The 20,419-nt window shown below is 48.8% G+C and overlaps 1 protein-coding gene across 12 annotated transcripts in view; it reads left to right on the top strand.

Annotated features, from left to right (window-relative positions):
* The first annotated feature begins 3,911 nt into the window (after positions 1–3,911).
* NRXN3 (neurexin 3) overlaps positions 3,912–20,419 on the top strand; it is a 1,447,961-nt gene continuing 1,431,453 nt past the window's right edge. For 11 of the 12 annotated variants that reach the window (XM_057318701.1, XM_057318699.1, XM_057318700.1 and 8 more), the window contains exon 1: positions 3,912–4,719. In XM_057318701.1, the coding sequence (XP_057174684.1) occupies positions 4,011–4,719 (709 nt within the window). In that variant the 5' untranslated portion in view covers positions 3,912–4,010. Of the gene's footprint in view, positions 4,720–19,040; positions 19,056–20,419 lie in introns of all 12 variants that reach the window. The other variant, XM_057318697.1, reaches the window with a different exon arrangement.

Here is a 20,419-nt window from a genome sequence, read left to right as displayed (position 1 = left end):
AGAAGCCATGGGCATGTCCACAATCCAAGAAAGCAATGGAAGGGCAGACTATATGGTGTCAAGTCTGTCAACCCAATTCTGATATTCCCAGTCCTGAAATCAGATTCTGCCTGGCACGTGCGGGAAAGAAAACTTAAGTTTTCCTCAGCCAGCCTTTTTGATCACTCTGGATGTCGGCAGGAGTACGTCGGTGTCTCCAGTGCTGGTCTGGGCCGGAGGGCAGGACTGTGACTCCGACGTGAGAGACTCAGGCGGATGGAGCTGTCACCCCAGAAAAGGCTGGGAAAATTCCCATGATCCTCCTTGGATGGGAGTGTCCCTGGGAAGCTTAGATCTTCATTCATGGGTTTCCTCAGATCACTAGGCATGTGCTGCTTTGCCTTTTGGGGTCATCTGAGGTTGGCATCCAGAGAAGTGTGGGGGCTCAGGATTGCTGTTGTTGTGTAAAGTGGGGTGATGTGGAGGCCACTGCATGGAACAGAAGTCAGATGATCCACGGGGATGTTCGTCAGCTTCTGTTTTCTCTTTCCATCCTGTACACATGTTTCCTGAGCTCCCACTCTGTGCCAAGGCCCTGTGGCAAGCACCATGGTGAAGCATACCCTGCCCACAGGGAGCTCCCCATCAAGCTTCTAGAGCCAGGATCTTCATCACTGTGCTTTGAGTCTCTGCAGCACACCTGACCCCACTATTTTTTGATGCCTTTGAGGACAAGAGTGGTTTCTTATTCTGCTTTGATAGACCAGTGTCTTGAATGAATCAGGGCTCAATAAACATATTGAGTTGAGCAAGTCATTTAATTTATTCAGACAAATAAGTGACTTTCAGAGGCTCAGAGGTAAGTTGATAGACAGTATAGACCAGTCTGGAAGTTTCAAGCGTTTCCCATGTCCCTGCTCATCCATAATATTGGGCCCTCCATCTTTACGTCGTTTCCTCCTGCAGAGGGCTCCATTGGCTTTGGCCATCTGAGCCTGGGCCTTGCCTGTCAGTCAGTAGACTCGTTGGTCTAAACTGGCAGGACAGGGAGTGGAGAGGAAAGCTCCCCCAAGAGCTGGAGCAGCCAGAGTAGTGTCACTGAGAAAACTGTCCCAAGCCTCTTGGGCTTACACACTCTGGGCTCCATTATGGCCACGTGATTTTTATATTCTTGGCTCATTAATAATTACAGGATTGGAGTACCTCCCCTGTAAGAAGCTTGTTCCTTCTGCTCATACCTGCCTTGCTTCCCCTTTTCTTGCCCCCTCCCCCCACTTCTGTAAATAAAATGCATGATGGGGGGAGGGAACAGAGGAGCTGTTATCCTCTGAGCACATTCCCTGAAAGTGGCCCCTTTCAACCATTTGATTTAAGGAAATATGTGGCTGTGGCTGTAGTTGAAACCAGAAGGAGTCCTCTTTTCAGACCAGGGTTTCGTCTCCCCCTGGGATGTTGCCTTTTTCCTTGGTTGGCATACTTCACCTCATACGATGATCACATTCGCAGAGACTGGGTCATGTCCCATCACCTGGCCTCTTGATCATCTGCCTCTGGCTTCATGTCTTCTTCTCACTCCAATGGCACCAACCTACTTGCTGTTCTTCACCTGTACCAGTCTGCTCCAGTCTCAAGGACTTTGTGCTGTTACTTCTGGAACATTCTTCCCATGGCTAATCCCTCACTCTCTTTTTAGGGTTTCCTTAAATCTCACTTTCTCAAAGACTCAAATTTGTAGTATTTGACTGTTTCCATGGTGTAAATACTCCTAGCGTGGTTGATTTCATGCTACCAAAGTGACCTTAACCAGTTCAAAAATTTCTGAAGTTTTAACAGGTGGCTCTGACAAAACGCACATGATCTGGCACTTCCAGACTGCTGTGTCTGTGTTCCAGTGACGCTTCTTTTGCACTGTGGGGGGTATTGTGCCACGCTTTGGGAAACACTGCTTTTATAGAAGAAAGGCTTTCCTTGCACTGGATTTAATCAACCTGTTATTGATTGGATTTGTTTGTTCAGTGGGAATAGACGTTTGTTCCTGGCTAAGGAGGATTTTCCTCTTCAAAGCAGGGGTAATAGCTAGTTTTGCTAATGCGATCATCCTAAAAATAGTGGACAGTAATGGTCTAATCGAGACTATGGTGAACTATCAAAAGTGTCCATTCATAAGCAGCCATTTGCACAGCTTTCGGAAATTATACTCATTGCTCTTATGTGAACAAAGAAGTCTCCACTTGGCTAGGTGGGCCAGAGTCTGCTAGAGTCAACATCTGGATCACCCACTTGACGGGGTGTTGGTGCCTTTCCAACCAGAATAAAATATATGTAATGTGCTCTAAGTTCGTGCTATACCTTATTTGTTGTTCATTCTGCAGTTTTTGTAGTTTTTCAAAAGTACTTGTGGTTTTAATCCTGCCCCTCGTCCGCAGACACCCACACACGCACGCATGCACAGACACACAGCGACTCTTCTTCCCACCCCTTTCAATCTAGAAATAAGAAAGTAAAGAATACAGAGTTTATTGATCACCTACTGTGCATACAGTCTCATGCTAGGATCTTCCCATACATGACCTCGTTGTCTCCTCTCTCCAGCCTTAGAAAAACTACTTCCCTCTGCTTTACCAAAGAGGGAATAGAAGCTCAAACAGGTTAAGAAGTTGGCTCAAAGTTCTACCTAAAAGAACTAGGATGCAGGCACAGCTTTTCTTTAAGTCTCAGAACGCGTTTTTTTCTATAAGAACTTTTCACCAACATGTATTAAGAGATGAGACTTGTTTTGCTCATTACTCACTTTCTAATTTATTTCTGCTGATTTTTAGAAATATTTCTTTCAAAAACATAAAGGTGGGAATTTGTCTTAGACCGCCTACACCCAGGCATTGGGTTGTCAAATTGAAAAAGAGAAATCTAAAAAGATATCCATGTCATTTCATGCCTTTTAGTAGGTAAATAGTTAAAATTATATGTGTGTATTCGAGTGTATAAAATGTTAGCACTTACCTTACAAATAAATTTTAGCTATGTGACCCTGTGATATGGATCCTGTAAAAATGTGCTGATAGGGCTTTGAGAGTTTTATACTATTTTTGCATATGGAAAAACCACGTGCAGCATTGGGCACTGAGCTCAGGGTCCTGCGACAGCTCAGGAAGAACTTGGGCCCTCTCTCCTATTTAAAGCACCAGGCACAGTGGAAATCACTAGAGTAACCTGGCTCATGGTCAGGAAGTCATCAATATTTGTGAAATAGGTGTAATATTTTCCTGACACCACCCTAATCTCTCTCTTCTTTCTGCCTCCCCCCTTCTCCCTGCAGGTCTTTTTCTGGAGTGCTGAGGGGCAGGTTATGGGCAGGACTGCCTCTGGCCCGCACCATGAAGCCTGAACCTGCTTCGGCTCTGCCCTGGGCCCTGCTCGGCCTGAGCACTCAGCTTTGGGCTGCCCCGCTCCCTGCAGCCCCCTGCTGCTAGGAGGTAAAACTTCAGCGCTGGTCCTTGGCCTGTTTCTGTCCTTCACCTGGCTCACCTCACCACCACTCACACCTCCTCCATCACGGCACCCCCACCCCAGCCCTCTCCCCGGCCTCCCTGGCTGGGGCGTTTGGGGGTCCGTTGGGAGGAGTGCATTGCTGAAGCCTTCCACCCGCCGTGTACCTTCTCCTCCTCGAATCAAGGCCTCCGGATCCACATGGATAGCTGAGATCTTTTCTTGGAGAAGGACACTTTGCTCCTCACTCCCGTTCCCCACTTTCCCACCTGACTTCCCTCCTCTTCTGCCGCCCTGCCGCCTTCCTCTGCCGCTTCCTTGAATCTCTTGCTCGTGCGCCCATCTGGGGCCGTCTTGTTCACGTTCCTTCTTCCTCACCCTCTGGGTATCGGTGCGCGTGCGCCTGCGCCTGCTTCCTCTCGTGTGCTCTCTGTGCCCCCAGCCCGTTTCCTCTTCCTCTCTCCCTTCCGCCGCCAAGGGGGATTGTCCCCCGAGGGCTGTTCCCCCGTCCGCCTGCCCCTCCGGGCTCCGTCCTGGCTGCCACGATGAGCTTCACCGCCAACTCGGTTTTCTTCACCCTGAAGGTGAGCGTCCTGCTGGGGTCGCTGCTGGGGCTCTGCCTGGGCCTCGAGTTCATGGGCCTCCCCAACCAGTGGGCCCGCTACCTCCGCTGGGATGCCAGCACGCGCAGCGACCTGAGCTTCCAGTTCAAGACCAACGTGTCCACGGGCCTGCTCCTTTACCTGGACGACGGCGGCGTCTGCGACTTCCTTTGCCTTTCCCTGGCGGACGGCCGCGTGCAGCTCCGCTTCAGCATGGACTGTGCGGAGACCGCCGTGCTGTCCGACAAGCAGGTGAACGACAGCAGCTGGCACTTCCTCATGGTGAGCCGCGACCGCCTGCGCACGGTGCTGGTGCTGGACGGCGAGGGCCAGGCGGGCGAGCTGCAGCCTCAGCGGCCCTACATGGATGTGGTCAGTGACTTGTTCCTTGGCGGGGTCCCCGCGGACATACGACCTTCTGCCCTGACCCTTGATGGAGTACAGGCCATGCCCGGCTTCAGAGGATTAATCCTGGATCTCAAGTATGGCAACTCAGAGCCTCGTCTTCTGGGGAGCCAGGGAGTCCAGTTGGATGCCGAGGGGCCCTGTGGTGAGCGTCCCTGCGAAAATGGGGGCATCTGCTTTCTCCTGGATGGCCACCCCACCTGTGACTGTTCCACCACCGGCTATGGAGGCAAGCTCTGCTCGGAAGGTAAGACCTTCTTCCCTAGCCCTCTCTTACTGGAGACCCACCCACTGGGTTGGGTGAGGCCTGAGACCCTTGATAGAAACCAACACTGTCATTGAGGGCCACCTTTAGTTACGTGTTAGATGATCGGGTCCCTTTCCCTGAGGAGGGGGTGGAAGTCCTTTGATGGCTGTCCATGGAACACCCACCAGATCTCAGCAAGAGGAGGGTCCTGGCTGCTCAATCACGGGCTCCTTACTCAAAGGGCGAGATGGAGCAGACTGCAGGATGTGCGGCCCAGCCCAGCTCCTTCCATTGGAGCATAGCTCAGCAGGGTTAGCACAGAGTAAGAAGTCCAGTAGAAATGGGCAAAGTGGCTATGTCTGTCCCTCCTGATCCCTGGAGAGTTGGACCCTTAGGACGGGTGGGAGATTCCCCATCATTCCCTCCTTAACCCCCAGGATGAAGAATGCCCATGCAAAGGAGAGTGAGGGTGGATGGATTGCAGGCCATGCTTGGCCTGCTGTGACCCCAGCCCTTCCACTTGCTCCCCCTCCCCAGTCTTTGGGGGAAGTGTCTGGAGGGTGAATGAAGCGACTGGCGATGGGCCTCCTCACCACCTCATTCTAGCAGCAGGATTTTTCACATGAGGTTCTTCTTTCCTGTTCTCCCTTCACCTGTCCCCGTACTGAGAATGGTACAGGAAAGCACAGAGACTGACAGGACCCTTGTCCAGCCAAGTGCCTGAGGGAGCTAGCAATACTCAGCATAACCTTGGAGAGCCTCCCAAGTTCAACTACAGCTTCCCAGGGAAAGGGAAGCGGGAACTCAGGCCTAAAGACTTGGACTGTCCTCACCTCATTCACTGAATTCTGACTGTTTGGGATTATATGTGAGAGAAGTGGTCCAGACTGTACTTTGACAAATACTTAAAATCCAGATTCCTGGACTCCAAGACTCACTGAAGGCCTAGCTTTGAGCAGAAGGAAGTGTTGACATGACGAAGAACATGAGAACTGACCACAGGGGTATGTGTGTTGGGAGGCTGGGATGAGGAAGAGGTAAGGAAGGTCTCTTTTCTCCTATTCTTTTGGTGTCAAGTCCTGGATTCTTCTAGAAATGTGTCTCTCCATGGAGGTGGTGGGATGGTCTAGGGCAGAACAGTGGTTCTCAACCTTGGCTGCACATGTTAGGATCACTTAGGGGAGTTCAACAACTCTCGGGCCACCCTCTGGACCCATTCGATCAGCGTTTTGGGGGGGGTGGGATCCAAGCACCTTTTTTAAACTCCTTGGGTAATTCCGTTGTGCAGCCAAGATTGGGAAGCAGTAGGACCGTCAGGTAGGTGGGGCCAGATGAGTGGCTCAGCACTGACTCCCAGGATTTCTTCCTTCCGGTGCGGCACCTGCCTTGTGGTTTGTAATTAAAAAGAGCGTCTTCAAGGGTTCCTGAAACTGTCCCACAGCAGCCCAGCCAGCCTAAAGCAGGTTGTAATTGATATGAACTTTAGCCACAACTATTAAATTTTCTTTTAAATCAAAGCAAAGTTTATTTCACAGGTGGTTCATGCTGGTGACTAGGACACCTTGATGGGTCTTATTGGAGGCCCCTTTGTAGGTCATGTAGGGGCTTCTGTGGAAGCCCTCCCCAGGTCTCTGTGGCTGCTTTCCCCAGCTGGGCTGCTCTGGGCATTGCGTCTCCCTTCCCGTGGGTGGGCTGCAGGAGAGGGAGATTCAAGACATGATGCCACCTTTTTTTGGCTTCTTTTTCCCCCACGGAGCCCACTGGAAAAGCGGATGGGAAGAGGAGCCGAGGCAACCCCAACCCACAAAGCCACTTTGGGAATGTGGTTATTGAAGCACTTCTTACAAGCAGGTGCCTTCTGGAGCTGACTGCTGTTCCAAAGCTTCTTGGCTTTGGAGAAAGTTCTGCCTGAAGACGCTGACATGATCACTTGTTTTCTCATTCGCCCAAAGGATCTGTTCTGTTCTCAGAACTTGCATTGAAAGCTGGCATTCTTCCTTTCTAGGGACTAGGGTGTTTGCAAGTGTGTTGTTAACTTGCTGATTATCCCTGATTGCATTTTTTGTGTTTAAAAAGAACTCATTTCCTCTGGGCAGGTCTGGATCAGCACTTTTCTCCAGGAAGAATCTCTATGCTGTATATGTGTACAGTTTGTCTTCTCTCTCTTTTGGGGTGTGTGTGTGTGTGTGTCTGTGTGTGTGTGTCTGTGTATGTTTCAGGTCTCCAGCGACATTTCTTTAGAGCAGATTGTAGGCAGTCAATTTTTTAAATAGCGAAATACAACATGGATGTTTTAATAATAGTTCTTTCTGCAGGGTTCAGATCGTCTAGGGGCTGTGGATTGATACTTCTATCCGAAGAAGGCAAACACACAGCACAGCTCATTTAGTCTCCTGATACATAAATAGAGTAAATGAACTCTGTAGGAACAGTAACACTTGGTTGGCTTGGAACAGAGCAGTGCAAAGGTTGAGGGGAGTGTAGGTGATGGGGGATATAGCAGAATTCACTGTTGATAACTTGCAGCCTGTTGATCCTGGTAATTGTCATCATGTCTAACCAATGACAAAAATCGCATCGCAGGCTTTTAGAAAAGATCTCTCTCTCCACACATAGTTAATTCTTAGGTAGTAAGTGGGGGTGAGGGGAGGATACTCACCTGTAAAATATTAAGGGGAAAAAATTACAGCAGCTGCTAATTGTCAAGCAGATGTGCATACCCTAAATAAATAACCTAAATAACCCCCCCCCATTTTCCTAAAGATGATGTGGTGAAGTGGGTAGTGAGGGTGCAGCCATTGCCCACCCTGCCCCCTTTCAACTACACATGTCATAGACCTGAAAGCCAGGTACTTATTCCCAGCGGTGGGTCCTGTGGACCAGGCATCTGATTGTCCCCATTTGTAGGAGAGGCCTTGACATGTGATCGTGTGAGGGCTTGTACCCAGGTTGGAAGATCCGTTCTGTAGTTCATGCTTTAGCAGTTCAGGAGCAGGACGAGCTGGGAGGGCTCCTGCAGCTTTGGATGGATGTGGTCGGGGCCTGTTGGAGGCGCTCTCTCTGGTCCATTAGCTGCTTGCATGCCCGCGGCATTGATGTTTGCTTGGCCTGTCTGGCTCTCCATGCCTTGATGGCTCCAAAATGTTTCCACGCTGCACCCTGGGAAGAATGCACAGATGGGCCCATCTCCTTTATGTGCTTTGGGCTGTTTTGATCCCCCAGTGGGTATTTCTCTAGGGAAGACCCACAAGACACTGGAGATAGCTGTCATGAGCAAGTTGGGCTTGGAGGGTCAGAGGTCATGGTCTTCTATCATGTGGTGAAATGTCACTCTCTCTGGCTGCAGGCTGAACTCCACACAGCCTGCTTGAGAAAACTTCATTCCAAGACTCCCAACCTAATTAACGGTCACATTGAACATTCTAGCATGTGATGGAGAAGAGGTCCCAGAGTTTTACTTCTAGGTGTTAGGTTTATAAATAAAATGTTTTGGTGCTCAACTTCAGACTTGTTCATGTTGACGTTTAATCTTGCCTTTTTAGTAAGGGTCTTGGAGGACAGAAGAAGGACAGATAGTTCAAAATGATTTTAAAATTATGCATACCTGTCATGGAAGATAGTCGGGCTACCGCATAGCGTATTCACTGGTTTTGGTCTAGCCCCGTCTGTCCCGTTATGGGTAGCCTGGGAGTTCATTGGGCAATGAAGAGGTATCCTGAGCTCCCCCTAGAGAACCATCCCCGCATGGGTCATTGAGAGTTTATTATTACCTTGAAATGAGTTTAAAATTGAGTGTTTATTTTTAAACCATTCTTAGTTATGAATGTGCATGCTTTGAATTTCTTAACAGTCTTAACGGTCAGGAAGAATTGATTCACTTCTAAGGTGTGTACGTTTCGGGACCAGGCTTACTGAAGAGCTCATTTAGCGTGACGTCAGCCTGTTGCCGGTGGGGTAGGGCCAGGGAAAGATGGAGAAGGCATCACATGTTGATTTCTCCTTCCAAGTCTCATTACGTGGGCCAGCTTACGTCACATACCACTTGTATGTCCACATTTTTAGGTTCATTCAGTGAAGATTCATGAGGTCTTATTCACTTGGGGAAAAAAAAAGTTCATTGTCTGCTATTTCTTCCTGCTGCCTTGGGCAGGTGCCCAGACCAGAAGCTGCTGTCTGGAGTCTCAGCTCTGAAGTTTTCAGGTGTTTCGATCTCACAGTGAGGTATAGGGGTGGGTGTCAGTGGTGGGGGCCCGAGCCTTATTACAAGCACATTGTCGAGTGGTACCCAAGGGCCTCCCTTTCCCATCCCTCCTGCTGTCTGAAACTGATACCCTACCCAGGTTGGTTGGATTGATGGCTCAACACCGCTGTGTGGCTTTGGTATGCCTTCCTGAAAGTGGGTTTCAGTTACTTTTCTTTTCATTGAGAATTTTGTGACTCTTCTCCCATTTATCAAAGCCAGAACTGGGATGGAATGGTACACCAAGAGACTGCTTGCCCCTGAGCATTTACCGTGGGCCAGAAACAAAGGATGCTGGCCCCAGCTGATCCCTCTATTCTGGGCATTTGTGTAAGAACTCAAACATCTCTCATTCCCCTCCCAGTGCACTTCCTGCCAGAATTGTAACATGGCATTGTTGTCCCTAACCTGTGTCACCCCTGTCTGGCCTGGGGGTGGGGGCTGAGGGGAGTGGTGAGTAATCAGAGAGTAAAGACTGTCTCCTTGCAGAATCCTTCTCCCTGGTGTGGAGACGGTGGCACAGACGGGAGGCCTTACAACATGCACAAAAGAGAACTGTGGCTTCGGAGACTTGATTCCCACCCAGCATTCAGGCGTTAGGTGGGACCAGCCCAGCCAGCCAGCAGGGGCTGTCGCTAAACGGAGCCTGAATAGGGGTCTGATTGCTCCTTTTTCCTCCTCTTCTCCTGATTACCAAGTGAGATTTCCTGGGTATGCTGTATACTAAATGGCAGAGCGGCCGCCCGCCACTTGCACCAATTATCCCTCTTTTAACTGCCGAGGGAAGAGCAATTTTTTTATGCCCCCCCTCCCCAGTAGCATCTCTGCCTCCTTTAAAGAAATAAGACCCCTTTCCCTTGTTCCCCCTTCAGTGGGGGTGAGAACAGTCTTCTTTCTCCCTGTGCAGTCTGCACACCAGCTGCAGGCTGCAAAGGGGGTGCACGCCGGGTAAATGCTTCGTCCGAATTCAGCAGAGTTGAGGGTCACGCAGGCGTTTTGCCAAGAGCCTTGGAGTGGCACGTGAGCTTGCATTTGCATTTGGTAATGAGACACCACAGGCCCGGCACTGGGGGCTAATTATCTTCATGGCCCCTATCTCCCCTTGCAGGCTGCCTGGGAAAGATGGTTTCCAGTTCCTGGGGCAGCTGCCCATCAGCTGGGTCCTCTGCCCCCTTCACAGGACAGAAGAGATGGGCCGGGGCTGTGCTTGGAGGATAGGACTGACATGCCCTCCCCGATGACTCCTATTGTCCTGCAGTGTGTGTCCTGTGCGACAGGCCCAGAGGTAGAGCTGGCGTGAGAGGCTTTGGGGCAGGGCTGTGAGGGTCAGGTATCCTTTCTTGGCTAAAACTAATAATGATGTTAGTATTACTATTACTGAGTGCCACCATGTGCCTGACAGTCTGGGTGCTTTATATACATTGTCTCATCTAATCTTCAAGGCACTCCTGTGTGGTTGATACCATTCCCTAGTGCCATTTTACAGACGAAAATGAGGAGCAGAGAAATCTGGAACTTGAATAAGGTTTAGTGTGGGTGTTAAGGGCATGGCTTTTAGAGTGAAAAAGATTGGACTTAAATCTGGGCTTGTCCACTGACAAGTTGTGTGTCTTTGGAGAAGGTTTTAGAAGCTTCAGTAGTCTCATCAATAGTAGTAATAATAATAATAATAATAATAATATCAGCTAACACTCAAGGAGTACTTGTTCCATGTCTGTACATATTGACTGCTTTCCAGGAATTAACTCTCATAAACTTCACAACCACTCAATACACCGTCACTCTCATTTTGTAGACAAGGACAAGAGTTAAATAATTCCTCCAGGGTCACACGGCTAATAAGAGGCAAAGCTGGGGCTTGTATCCGGGCAAGCTGGCTTCAGAGCCCACAGGTAACCAAAACACTCTGCCTTGCAGCAAAGTGGGGATAAGAAATCCTACATCATGGAGTTGTCGAGAGCATGAAATAAGATGAAACGTATTGAGTCATCTACACAGTCTTTGGGAAAGAACATGTCCGGACTCTGGGCTGTTGGTCTCCCGGTGCTTGTAAGAATGAACTGTGTGCCAGTTTGGTTTCACAGAAGGTTGGAGCTTCCCTGTGAGTACCCCGCCTCCGCCATTTTCCTTCACCCCAGTTTGAGAAATGGCAGAGATAAAAGGAGGGGAATCCAGTTTTGTTGCCATTTTGCCCCTGCCAAAGAGCACTGGGACACTGATAATGGTCGTGCCTGTTGGACTGTATTCGGACCTCTTTGCAAACGTGTGGTGTTCTGGCCCCCAGAGCAACCCAGTGATGCAGGTCGGGCAGCCTTTATCATCCACTGAATAGGTGAGGGGACTCAGACCCGAGGTGCCGGTGAACTTGTTGTGGGTACGAGGGCAAGCTTGGATGCTGCCTGTTTGGCAGGTGTCTCTGAGACCTGGAAACCCAGATCCCCAACATGGCATTTTATTTCTGCTCCTAGCCTCCCTTCATTAACACAAATGGCCTGTGTCTCGATCGTGAAATGGAGCGTTGCCTCCCTGGATGCTGGTGATAAGCAAAATGTCAAACTCCTGGTGTAGGAGGTTATCAGCTTGGTCAGTCCCGGGAGCCTTGCTCCTCCCAGGCAGACAAAAAGAGAGAATATGAGAGAATGCGAGAGAATGAAATGAATGTCTCTGAGTGGTTGATTCCCACCCTCAAGACGCTGGTTTGAAGTGAAGTGACCGGGGGTTGGACCCACGGGTCCCGAGGCCCTCAGAGCACCGTGCACTGCGCTACACCGAATGGAGCGTCGCTGGATGGCATCACCTCTTCAGACCTAACCTTTGGTTTCCCAAGTACCAGGAATCGCGCAGCGCCCCATCCAGGGTTGGCGGTAAAAGATGGAGCCCCTGGATTACACCGTCAGACTCCTTTTTGCCCTGCTGCTGCCTTCTGAGTGTCTTCACAGCAACAAAACCAAACTCTCTTTCTCCGAGTTTATTTTTCTCTTTTCCTTTGTGTGTGGGGGAGGGGAGACCATTACAGAGGCGGACTCACCACAAAATAAGACCTTTCATACATCCTCACTTACGTGGTCCCTTCCAAGGTGGGAATACAAATTTTGTATTCGTGTTTTTTTTTTCTTAAGGAATCCCCATTATCATAAGCTTCCAACCCCACTGCTGTGGCTCCGTCTCTGTTCAGACTTGTTGCTGCCCAGTGACAGCAATGTTGCTCTGGGTGTACCTGTGAGTCCCCAGTGACCTATGACCCTTCATCACAGACACATTTTCCTTCATTTCCTAACCAGCAGGGCAGGAAGAGCCGTGGAGAGGGAGCGTGGAGGATGAAGGGCATCTAGGAATATCGTGTGGGAAGGCAGGGGAAGGCGTCTAGGATATCCAGTGCGTAGAGAGGACGTGTTTGGAAATGTTTGCTGTCGATGCAGAGGAACATGCTGGTGTGTCAGAAGAGGGGGAACCCCCATCCCCCTCCTGAGCTTTTCCCGCTGAAGTTGGGATGTTTGGTTCCCTGCGGCTCGCTGGGGGGCTGTGTTACAGGTGACAGGCTGTGGCTGACAGAGGAGAGGGACAAAGCATGGCTCTGCAGGCCTGTCTCCATGATCTATTTGGAAACTGACAGTGCCAGTGGGTTGTCATTACTGCTGTTGTTCTCCAGAAATTGATGTCTTTGGGTGACCTATTTAAAAGCAATACGGGGCCCCCTTTAACTGTGTCATCATCTATATCTGCTCTCAGACCTCCACCGCTGTCCACAATGTTCCTAAATAATGTATTTTCCAATTAAAAAAAATTTTTTTTTTAACTCAGGAACCAGTACTAGCAAGCTTTTAAAAACAAGTTGATCTCCCAGTCATCCAGTCAAACCGCCCAGCTCTGCTCTGTGATAAAACTTACTTTGCATGTGGTCCTAGAAACTGTGAACATATCAGCTCTTTTGTGGGGGGTGGGGGGAATGCTGTACTTTGCGAGGGTACGCAAGGGCCTCGGGAGGGTGGAAATGAAAGAAAGGCAGGAACGTGAGGCAATGGGAAACTCCCGGTTTAGGCTACGAAATGCATTTAGGATCCTTTTAGTTTTACAGAGGCTCTGACTGAAGTGTCTTTGTTACCTAAGATGATTCTGAGGAGCTTTTCCTTCAAGTTTCTCGTGAGACTCTATGCATCGGATCTTCTCCTGACATTTTTGCCCCTTGTCTGCCAGTTTGGTTCTCCTGAAGTGGTTCTGTTTGCAGGTGCAAGGTTCTTAGAAGACAGAGTTTCAATAGTCCCATGGTTGTCAGCAGTGCTAAGGCTGGTGTCTTCGCTCTCTCAGGTAGTGCGTTCCAGGCAATTCTATAACGTCTCCTCCAGGTGTTATTGGGAATGTGTTGTCTGCAGCCCCTGGAAAATAGACAAAGTACAGTGAGAGAGTGTAGAGCTTCTTTAGTTAATAAATTGCTTTAAAATAAAAACGATACCCACCCTTGTGAGGAGGGACCAGCCAGGCTGACATCACGTGTCTGCGATCCAAACAGTGGAACAGGGCTGGCAAGGCAGGGAGCTCGCCAGACTCTCACGATTTTTTCCTTCCTCCTCATTCCCTCAGGCTTCTTCCCTTTCTGGAAGGGGTCCTGTCTCTTGCATGGTTAGCCTTGGACAGCTAAAGGAATGGGGAAGGGTGGGTTTAAAGGCTGTTAAGCCTCTCACCCATGGGATTCCTGAAAGACTAATCGTCACCTAGTATACTTGCTGCGTCTAGGTCAGGAAAGGCAAGGGTGGAGTTCCGGCTGAGGCGATGTGCTGGGAGGCCCTTCTCACTTTTAAGGAGCCACACGGAAATCTGAGGGGACTCTGGTGCTGGAGAAGAAATATTCTGTGAGGGATGAAGCACAGATCCCATGACCCATGTGGAGGACAGTAAGACATTTACATCACCCTCTATCATGGCTTGGCCTGTGTAATGCACTGGAAACCAAGTGCATCGTCAAGAATACATTGTCAAGAATCATGGGATGATAACTTTGGAGGGGATTTTCAGTGTCATTGGGTCCAACTACTCTTTTCCCATCCTCTTCTCCACTGTGTAAGACATTCCTCCTCTTCTCCAAAATAACCCTCGTCAACTGCAGTGACGGCTGGGGCTCAGTGCTTCTCAGGGCAGCCTAACGTATCTCTGGTCACTGCTGAGGATCAGGGAGCCAGCTCTTCCTCCATGGGGCTGCAGTCATCTTCTAGCCACTTCCTCACTGGTCCCCATTCTAATTAAAGCAGTCTGACCTTTGCAGCGGGCCATGCGGGTGAGGGGATGGATGGGTCATAACATTTCTGGATGATGCTTTGCAAGAGTTAACTCTTGTGTCAAGAAAAATTCATAAGGGATTCTCTAATAGGCACTGGTGGTACACAAACCACTGAGTTATTTAGAATTAACTGCTTGTGATTAATCTTAAACAATGTAGGAGGGATTGATGTGGGAAGAGACTCTGAGGTAAGCAGGTGATTCACGCTCCAGTCATTTTGTTCCTAGGGAGCTTGCCCTCTGAAAGAGTCATGGTTGGCCCCATCTCTGGCTCTATTGTCTGTGCCTCATTTCATCCCCCTAAGATGCCCCATCTTCATACCCAGCTAGCTTTGCAGCATCTCTGATTTCCCAGGGACCCCCTCCCCTGACCCCCCCCCCCCCCGGAAATCTCTAATAGCTCGATAGTAAGATGAGAAGTTCTAGAATGCCATGGAGTAGCATAAAGTGGAATTGGATTGGACTAGCTTAACAGGCCTATCCTGGCATCCAGGGTTGGACAACCCAACGGATTTCAAGGTTTTGCTAAAAATTTTAACAGGATAGTTTTAAAGAAAAAGGTAAGGTCATGAGATGAAGCAGGATTGAGTAGCTGCTCCTGGAAACTGGCCCTGAAGCAAATGCCCTTATCCAAAAATGCTTCCATCCCTCCAGGTTGCCCTGGGTAGCCCATGTTTTTGGCCCTGTTGGGCAGAAGTCTCCTAGGGAGCGGGATTAGGGAGAGCTGGAAGATGTTGCTCCCACATTGACATTGACTGGAAACCTGCCAAACAAACTCTCTGCACCCTAAAGGGGGTGAGGCTATCTTGGCGCTCAGCCACCTCCTCATTGATAGTCATTTTACTGACACTGCGGCAAAGAAAGGAGAACTCATCTCATAATTTGGTGATTTAAAATAGTTTACTTTTTAAAAAAATTTTATTTTTTTGAGAGAAAGCACATGGGGTTGGGGGCGGGGCAAAAGAAGAGGGAGAGAGAATCTTAAGCAGGCTCCACACCCAGCGTGAGTCTGATGTGGGGCTCGATCTCATGATCCTGAGATCATGACCTGAGCCAAAATCAAGAGTTGGAAACTTAACCAATTGAACCACCCAGGCACCTCTAAAATAGTTTTTTTTTTTTTTTTTAGAGCGAGAGAGAACATAAAATAGTTTACTTTTAAGAGCAAAGCCCACAGATCGTTTTGAATCTAAGCTTGAAATGTACCCAGAGTCACAGGCTTCTATTCCGTGGTCTCATTGTCCCCCCAGGCTTCATGGACCACACGCATGTGCTGGGAAGTGGGCATGGCCATCTCACATAGTCATGTAAGAACTGCCACGTGGGCAGATGGTTGAGTGTAGTGGCTGTAGGAACTTTGCAGTTCGCTCCTCCTGATGTGGAGTGTTCAGCCTTGTGTTCATGCAGGTGGGGGCCGTTTCTCCCCCATGTAGAATATATAACCAGTGGCTGTGTTTTCACGTGTCCTTTTGCTCCCTTTGCCTTTCATATTCTAAATGCAAGCTGCGGTAACTCAGCTGAGTTTCCTGATTCTTGTTGCAGGAGTGTATGTAAGGAGGTACTCTCTTTGAGAACTCTGAGACCGGAAACTGAGGGAATACTGTTTCCCTTTGTTAATTACTGCACGTACGGGCTTGTGTGCTAAACTGCATGTTTTCCGTTTGTGACAAACAGCAGGTGCTCAATAAATGTTGCATTAATAGAGCACATTATATGTGTGTGTGCGAGTGCTTTCAGGTTTTATACGCATACATATGTGTCACATGCTCACTAGCACATCTGATGCATGGATGCAGGTTCCTAACAATGTGAGTTTAGTAATATCTGTTTAATAATTTAACCAGTGTGTCAGATATGAGTTGGACTGCAGTGGCATGGGCCACCGCTGGAAACACATTCTCTCTTTTAATGGAAAAAGTGGCATGTGTCCTGTGGGGCAGTTTTCATTGAATTTGTGCCAAGCACATACACATTCTACCTGATTTGATCCAGTTGAAGACAGAAAAGACTTCCTTGTTTGTTTACAAACCAATGGTTTCCTGTAACAATTACAGGCAGCAGCCAGCCTGGGACCATGTAAATGCTTGTGCAGTGGCTGTTTGAGGCAGACATGTGGTTGTCAGTGGAGATGGAGAGGCCCCATTAGCTTGTGTGGATTCCCTGGAGAAGACGAGGCTCACTGGGGAGGATAATTGTCCTCGGATATCAGAAGAGCTGCCATGAAGAGGAGGGAGTAGACACTGAGCGGGAGGGTTGAGAGATCAGAGCTACAGAGAAAGAATCCTGATCCTAGAGCTGTTGGACCATGCGTCCCTCCGTCCCCGGAGGGGATGCAGTGGGTGCTGGAGTGATAGCTGTCAGTGTGTGCTGCTGTGTACGTATGGGCCTTCAGACCAAGGACACCATGCTTCTGGGGATCTCAGCCTGCAGGACCGCCCTTGTTTGATCATGTTCGTCCTCTGGCTTTCGGGGGGGGTGGGGTGGGAAGATGACTCTCGAGGTCACTGGCCTTAAAATGGGCACATGAAAGACCATTCTTTGGGGATATGGGAAAGAAATAATGAAATGTATAGCTAACTTATTCGCAAATTATTTGTAAATAAATACACATCTTTTGGAAGAACACACTAAAATTATTTTTTCTAATAGGGAGTTTGTTTAGAAAGGTTTGGAGGCCGCTGATTAATACTCAGGTTTACGTTGATCTCTCTTTAGTTGATTATAGTTGCTCTTGGTCTCCTGTTACAATTGCTCACCCCCTGGGGGCTTGCAGCTTTCAGGTGGAGGCTGGTGCCGGTGGCATGTGTATCGGACTCTTCTCTGTCTTCAGCCCTGTGTGTGGTGGTCTAGGTTGACTTGGCCAGCAGGTTTTGGAGGGCCCCACGGGAACACATTCTGGTCCTACCTCCCTCCTTCAGAGCCCTCACTGTTTGGAATTACTAATACTATCTCAGAGCTCCTTTCACCATAAAATCATGACATCTGCAGGGGCAATTTTGGAGTGTGGAAGAGAACAGTCTTTGAGGTATCTTTAAGCATTTACAAAGGTCATCTGTTTACTGGAATAAGTACACTCTTCTGACATCCGTGGAGGGAGTATTTGTTATGTATCGGCGAGGTCCCTGCCCAACTGGAGCTTGTGGTCTAGTTGGGAAGCCTGTCAAGCCAGGAGGTACAGCACGCATTGGAGCTGCTGAAGTACGAGGTAGAATGTAAGGAGAGTAGCTCAAAAGGGAGCGTCCCACCGTGTTTGGGGTGGGAGGACATTTCACACTTGGACTTGGAAGATTTGTTTGGTAGACTGCGTGGGGGGGGGGAGAAGGGCGTTTCAGGGCAGCCTTGTGAACCAGTAGTTTGCAGTAGTAAATGCGGCTGGATTGAAGGACTGAGGCCAATGGGCAAATACTAAGGGGAGTTAGGCAGGATGGGTCTTGGTGCTTTGTGAGGGTTTGGAACATCATTTTTTCCTGCAGTTGGGGGCTATTGGACATTTTTCAGGTGAGTAATAACAGATTTGAATTTTAAGGAGATGGCTCTAGGGGCAGTTTGCATGATGGATTGGCCGGTGATTGGAAGGCTTAAAGCAGGAAGGCCAGGTGGAGGCTATTGGGTGGTTTTGTTGACAGAGAGCCTGTACAGGAGCAGTAGGGATGGAGGAAAGGTCAACTGCAGAGATGTTAAGGAGAGGAAGTTAATAATTTGCGAGGAAGTGACTTTGAGTGTTGTTGGACTCGGGCTGCCTGGCTCTGCCACATACTATCTGTGCAAACTTGGACAAAGGACAACTTCTCCATTGTGAAATGGGTGTAATAACAGTGCCCACCATTTAGGATTGCTACAAAGTTTAAATGAGATAGCACACTTAGAATGCTTAGAACAATACGTGGCACATAGTAAGCATTCAGTGACTATTAGCCATTATTACTAATTAGTATCAATTGCTTTTTTTTTTTTTTTTACAAAAAGAGTTTTTATTTGAGAGAAAGAGCAGAGCAAGTGAGAACACAGTGGGGGGAGGGGCAAAGGGCGAGGGAGAGGAAGACTTCCCACTGAGCAGGGAGCCCAACGCGGGGCTTGATCTCTCTTTAGTTGATTATATATAGTTACTCAGGACCCTGGAATCATGACCTAAGTGGAAGGCAGACACTTAACCAACTGAGCCCCCCAGGTGTCCCTCAATTATTCTTGAAAAGGGGAAGGAGGAACTTCAATGACATGCCCTACTGGTTGTAGGTATAACTAGGTCAAGAATGTCAGTGGGAGGAACAGATCTGGAGCAAAGGCAAGAGCGAGGTAATAATCAATTTTGGTTTGTCCACACCCCACCTTCTCTTTTGACTCTGTAACATGCTTGCAAGGAGCTGTGCAGAGACAGGTGGGGGCAGTGGTGGTGTTGGGGGGAGGATGGGGTTGGGGACAGACATCAGGGTTGTTGTGCGGGTGAGGGAAGGCTTGCACGTGGATGAGGTCTCTAGGCAAAGAATATAATTGAGAGGTGAAGAAGGTGCAGAACCTTCGGGAACCTTAATATTTAGATAGTAGGAAAAAAGGAATCTGTGAGCTCGATGAAAGTGGATGACCAGAGATGTAGAAGGAAACTAGGAATAAAGGAAAGTTCCTTAAAATTCTTCACTGGTCAATAAATAACTTGGTGGAAGTTGGGGCACCCATTTGAACATAAGAACAGCATCGCAAGATTGCGTAGTTTAGTTTCAAAGACTATTCACATTGGCCTTTCTTCTACCTTCAATGTAGTATGCTGTTCATTTAAGAAAACTTCTACAAACAGAAAGTGAGGTCTCCTATAGAGATGATGAAACAGAGGGTTTTGGATGTTCTTCTCATGATGGACTTTTGGCTCCCAGAACATGAGAATCCCATGGGAATCAACAACTCAAAGATCTGAAAGAAACAGACCCAAAGAAAAAGAAGTGACTTGCCCAAGATCAGCCAGTTGGCATTCTTATTTGTGCTCTGCATTTGAGACCATGTGAGTTACACATGAAATGCCTTGTCCACGTTTTTCTTGGAGTTGGACTTCAAGCTCTAGATGACACCGGCAATGGTGCTCAGTTCAAAGCCACACACCTTCTCCTGGGATTGAGTGAGAGATCCTCTGACTCTGGTCCCTGGAAGCTGAAAGAGCAAGATCCCCCACGATGGGGGCTTTGGTAGCCCCTGGCTCGGCAGCCAGTGATGTAAATGCTGGTAATTAATTCACTTGCGACTTCTCTACCTCTGCCAGGGGTGGGGTGTTTGGAAAGGAAGCGAAATCATTCCTTAAGGAAACTGAGGTTCCGTTCTAGTTGTCTGATTTCTGCCTTCCTCCTGTCTCTGATGCTCTGGGGCTGGGGGTGGTGCTGTGTCCGTTCTCCGAATGCTTGCCATGCATCACCGTTTTCCAGGAATTTCAGGACACAGGAATTTTCGCCCAGCTGTGTTGTGTGTTGCTGTTCAGCAATCTGAAGTTGCTTACCCAGCGCAAGTCAGAATGGGGAGCCTCGGGAGGAGGGGGAACGCCTTCGAACATTTTTCTCAGCAGAAGAAATTGAGGTGTTAGGGGCCCAGCTGGCGTGTGATGGGAACCAAGAAATGGAGCCTGCGTGAGCGTGCATGTTCACATGAAGTCTCTTAGTGATGATGTTATTCCAAAGGCATTCTTCCCACACCCTTCCACAATAGTGAGCACTTACTGAGGACCTACTGTGTGTCAGCAGAAGCATGGGGGTAGAGCAGTGAACGAGACAGGCACGCCTTCATGCTGCCCAATTCGCCAAGCAATGATCAGGTGATGGGTACCTTGGAAAGGGAAGCATAGTATAGCAGTGCCCTGTGCATTCAGGGGTCCCTCTTCGAGCCTGGCAGACAAAGACTCAGTGAAGTTCAAGGGTGCGCTGAAGACACTCCAAGGAATCACAGGAGGCCCAGGGATTTTTCTGGACCCTGTGCTCAGGCTGGCTGTCCCAGCCTGAGTCTGCTGGCTGTAAATCACAAGGGGAAGCTGGTAGGCTCAGGGCTGAGTTTGGCTTTGTGCTTGGCTCTAATCCTAGTACTGAGTATGGCCTCCATGATGCCATTTTAATTTCATGGAAATTTTATGATTTATCACTTGCTTATTTTGATAGACTCAATTTAATCATGATGATGATGATGAAGAAGAAGAAGAAGAAGAAGAAGAAAGAAAGAAAG

Source organism: Ursus arctos, unplaced genomic scaffold (assembly GCF_023065955.2).
Source record: "Ursus arctos isolate Adak ecotype North America unplaced genomic scaffold, UrsArc2.0 scaffold_25, whole genome shotgun sequence".
In the NCBI taxonomy this organism is placed as follows: Eukaryota; Metazoa; Chordata; class Mammalia; order Carnivora; family Ursidae; genus Ursus; species Ursus arctos.
The sequence above is the reverse complement of the archived record's forward strand: the minus strand, read 5'-3'. Positions and strand labels throughout refer to the sequence as shown.